This window comes from Pyxicephalus adspersus, chromosome 2, assembly GCF_032062135.1.
Source record: "Pyxicephalus adspersus chromosome 2, UCB_Pads_2.0, whole genome shotgun sequence".
NCBI lineage: Eukaryota > Metazoa > Chordata > Amphibia > Anura > Pyxicephalidae > Pyxicephalus > Pyxicephalus adspersus.
In genome coordinates, this window is record NC_092859.1 from 28,478,931 (window position 1) to 28,483,547 (window position 4,617).

General features: G+C 39.8%; 1 protein-coding gene across 1 annotated transcript in view; it reads right to left on the reverse strand.

The window, feature by feature from the left end:
• Window positions 1-4,617, reverse strand: part of SLC13A4 (solute carrier family 13 member 4) — a 32,705-nt gene that overhangs the window by 15,897 nt on the left and 12,191 nt on the right. The window contains exons 3-7 of the mRNA XM_072398961.1: window positions 1,962-2,098; window positions 1,499-1,680; window positions 407-455; window positions 283-322; window positions 8-85 (exon numbers count right to left, since the gene is read on the reverse strand). Of these exons, the coding sequence (XP_072255062.1) occupies window positions 8-85; window positions 283-322; window positions 407-455; window positions 1,499-1,680; window positions 1,962-2,098 (486 nt within the window). The remainder of the gene's footprint in view (window positions 1-7; window positions 86-282; window positions 323-406; window positions 456-1,498; window positions 1,681-1,961; window positions 2,099-4,617) is intronic.

A 4,617-nucleotide genomic window follows, 5' to 3' on the forward strand; every position in this document is an offset into this window, starting at 1 on the left:
GTGTTACCTGTGGAAGGGACTGTCCATTAGTGGCCGGCTTCACAAATGTCATTGGATTGGCAATCATATGGACCCCATTAAGATTCTGCTGGTAAAAATAAAACAGTTAATATGAAAGTACATTCAATACAGTGGCCAAAAGGGGCCCCTGTGCATAAAATGACATGGGGCGCTTGTGCAAAAGCACACTTTGCATCTCCTTATGCCTGCCCCTATTTGAAAAAACGTCATTGCCCTCCATAACATATACAATTTTCCAATCTAGAGTACTGATGCTCATACCTTGCTCTGGATGAGTTTACTCAGGTCCTTGGCTGTTGCCCTAGAGGAAAAACATTTTATTTGAAGAATAGTTCACATTCACAATAGCTGGGGAAATGTTAAAATCACACATGTACATGCTTACTCTTCATTGATGAATATAAGTTCAATGGAAGGTTGGTTTTGCTTCCCACCTGCAATGAAGGAAACACTACAAAATTCAACATTGTTATCTCATCAGCTAATTCTTAACCAAAAACCAAGATGGGAATAATAATATTATTATTATACAGTATTTAAATAGTGACCACATATTACACAACGCTTTATAGAGTCAGAATACTCAGGAATTTGCAAAAGAAATTTATTCTGACATACTGTATGTGATAACTTGGTATTTTGTGTTTATTAGGATAACTCTTCAAGGAAGCTTCTGCTAAAATCTCCTCCATGATAGGGGGTATTCCTATATATGCACCTCTCTGGCAGCCTGTGTCTCCGACCTCCCTACTTCCAGCTGTGAGGTCTCTGCCAAACTTTTCTGTACTTTTATAAAAGTGTCAGATCCCTGATAATCCTGCATGCTGTAGTTCTATCCTTTAACCTATTTTCCAATACAGGATACAGTATTGATGTAGGGGTCTCAGTGTTCTCCCCAACTCCTTTTAGAGGGGCGCACCACCGGGAACATTTCAGTAACCACCTGGCTGTTTTTGGATGGTTACTGAAGGGTTAGGTCACAATACAAGAGCTGCCACCCACCTAGAATTTCTTCCCACCCAGCTTAAAAAAATTTCTGGGTTGAACACTGGGTCGGGTGGAATCATGGCTGGGAACCCTGCAAGTGTCAAATGTAGAAGAACCTGATGGATGGATTTCTGAAAAATCATTGGCTGTTAGTTGGCAAAGGCTTTCAATCCTGGTCATCCAGTTTAGGTTTACTGGATCACCCAGGTTCTCCCATCCCAGTCTTGGAGAGCTTTAATAAATCAAGCCCTCAAAAAGAAAGATTTCAGGCCTAGATAAGAAGATAGATTGCCAAGATAACTACTGATGAAGCTATGTCTACAGAATGCAGCTTTTATGCCAGCCCGGGTCTATTACAGTAGATGTCTATAGATTTATCTGTATCTTCACAAAATATATGGAAAATGTAAACATTTCCTTTTGGGGGATGGTAAAGATCATTCACAAAAGGAAAAAAAAACATTAAATGCAGTTAAAGTAGAAATGTTACCTTTCTGTTGTCCATTTTCAGCAGCTGATGAGCCATTGGCTACTGTCCCCTCGTGTTCTTCATCAGCGCTGGTCAGCTGCTGCAAAACGGCATCAGCTATTGGCATCACCATGGCGGTGGACGAAGTATTGGAGAGCCACATGGAGAGCAGAGCCGTGCAGCACATAAAACACATCAACAGCCTGTGGGATACAAAGAGCAATGTATATATATATATATATATATATATATATATATATATATGGCCTTATATATATGGTTCTAGCACTGGTACATAGTATACAAACCCCATGTTCCTATATATATATACAGTTTTCAAGTGGAGACTTGCGCACATTTCAAAGAACCTCAGACTCATTGCATTTCCAACAGTAGGCTGGGTACAATGGCCACCATCTTTTGGTGAAATCATCATTTAAGCAATAAAAAAACTAAATTGTGATATGAAAATAGATAAACTTACATGCCAGGTTTTGCCCCGGACAACATGACCATCCTCAGGGCGATCCTTTTATGAAGGTTCCATTTCTCCACTGATGCAGCCAGGCAGATGACACCCATGAGCAGTAAAGTTGTATTCTTAACATATTCTGCAGCCACCTATAGGAGGAAATGATTACAATAAATTTATTATTTAATAAATAATTTTTAAAAATATTCAAATCTAATTAGTGACTGTGTCTAGGCTGCGATGATATTATCAGTCTGCTGTAGGTAGGAGGAAGCATTTCTTTAGTGTCCTCCCCTTTAGTGATCAGACTGCAACATTTCAACGTTTTACCAATTACCAATGAGCTTCGAGTAATTCTTGTACAGAAGATACTTGACTTGGGGAAGGAGAAACAGCACAATGGGACAATTTTGTTGTGCTGTTGTTCTTGTGATGCTAGGAACATACTGATAAAAAAGATGAGAGTGACAGACAGATGGGTTTATCCCCTGCTGTTCTCCCAATGGAAGTTGGCTGTCTGAGGTCAGTTTAAGTGACACCAATGATCTTTTGGCTATCTGTAAGGGTGACATTCTTCCCAATCTCCAGCAATATAGGAGACATTCTTCCCACTCACCCCCATGTCATTGTACTGTAAGCCGTGGGTATAATATTATTAGCAGGGGTTCCCTAAAGACACAAAAGTTATATCAAGGGTTCCCCTATGTTAAAAAAGCCAAGAAAGGCTGCTATAGAAAATACATTAAAGTGTTCACTGACTTTTATTTTATTATTCACCTATATATTATTTACCTGATATTAAAACTTCATTATAAATAGTGAAAGAAAAGAAACTTGACAGATGATCCATTGAAAAAAAATCATGCCAATATCATTTTCATTTTAGATGAGCAATAAAACATATTTACTTTTTTTGGGTTGAGAAAACTCAGTGATTTGAATGAAATAAAAATCACATTGGGAGCATACGTCATATCAGCCAGAATATCAAGCTGCAGACTGTTTGGACATCAGAAACTCATTAATTTCAAGGGATCTTGTGATTCTGTGGAAGACTAAATACAACTCTGCGTGGCAACATTCTGCCTAAATTCTGGGTAAAAAGCCCTGGGGAGAAGGAAAAGGAAGGGGTGTGGGGTCAGAAAACATGTGTCTGATCATCTCTTTAGGAAACATGGTGTGGGAGAGATCAATGCAAATGTGTTCAGTGTATGTTGGAAAAAAAATAATACAGTTTGGAGGCAATTTATTTTTTAAAAGAGACCCTGTCACCAGAACATTCGTCTTCTTATAAAAGCTGCATTTACCATATTTAATGCATGACATTTACCTGTATATCTTCCCTTCTGTAGGCACTAAAAGCACTGAAATTGCCCTGTGCCCTGTCATCTTGCATGTGTTATCAGCACCCCCAGCAGACACATAGGGGGTCACACATAGCACACATAGGGGGTCACCTAAGTGGCACTTTAAAGTAATGCTTCTTAACCAGAGTTCCCCCAGAGGTTGCTGAGGTTTCCTGGAGCAATGAGTGGTCTGTGCCTCTCAGGTAAGTTTAAGTGACACAAATGTTTGTTTTCTGGATTGTGGATTCTTCCCACTGGCCTAACATTTATTTCAGGGGTTCACTTATATTAAAAAGGTCAAGATTTGATTTTCCCTGCCATAAAAGGGATCAAAAGAGGTACTAAGTAGCTGGGCCAACACAGAGCATAATCAGTCACTCCCAGAAGAAGAGAAGGCTATGGTGTGAGCTGTTAGGGAACTGACAAATTCAAAGGATCATTGCAAGCTAACTGAAAGAAAACATTGCAAATAAGCTTTATTTTTTCTGTTTTTTATTGACAGGGTCTCTTTAAGTAATAGAGAGGAGCCCATCATTGTGCTTCTTTGCCTTTTACTGCCTGGGTTGGGTCCAGGGTGACCTGGAATAACTGTAAGTGGGTTGCATGATTCTGGCTGAGGACATCTAGTGGTGGAAAAAGTACTGCAGGTTAAATCTCTGGATTGAAGCTGAACATTGCAGCAAGAGCTAATTTTTTAGTGCTTAATGTTAGTTTATTGTTCGCTATTATTGTTTTATTTATTCTTGATATTTTGTCTAAAGTTCTGTTTTAATCCATCATACAATCCCCAATGTCATACAGCAATCCTAAACGTTTTGTAATCAGTAGGTTAGAAATTTGCTCCAGCATCATGTTGCCTTTTCTGTGCCCAGATTTGCTACCGTAAGAGTTCTTCAGCCACCTTAGTGACATGTTTGGCAGTTCTGCCACCTTTACCCCACTGGGATGACCTCATTTCCCAGCTGCCCCCTCCCTCCCCTCTGCTTCATGTGCAGTTATTTCTAATAAAACACTGCTTATTTCGGTGGGTTGGAGTCCCGTGGCCACAAGCTGAAAGGCTGCATTGTGTTCTCTGATCCCTCCGACACCCCACTGAGGGAGTGAAAGTTTATAATGTTCAGTCTTTTACTCCAAGCAGAACATGTGCTGCCTGTGTACAAGGCAAGTTGACAACCGGGGCCAGGGGAATTGTTGTGCTTACATTCTGCAAAGGCAAACTTACATAAGACCCAAAAACTACAAACCAGGTGGGAAAACCTTCTCTAGGAATGTCACTGACTGATATTGCTGGACAGATATACAATATTATAACCTCTTTCTTC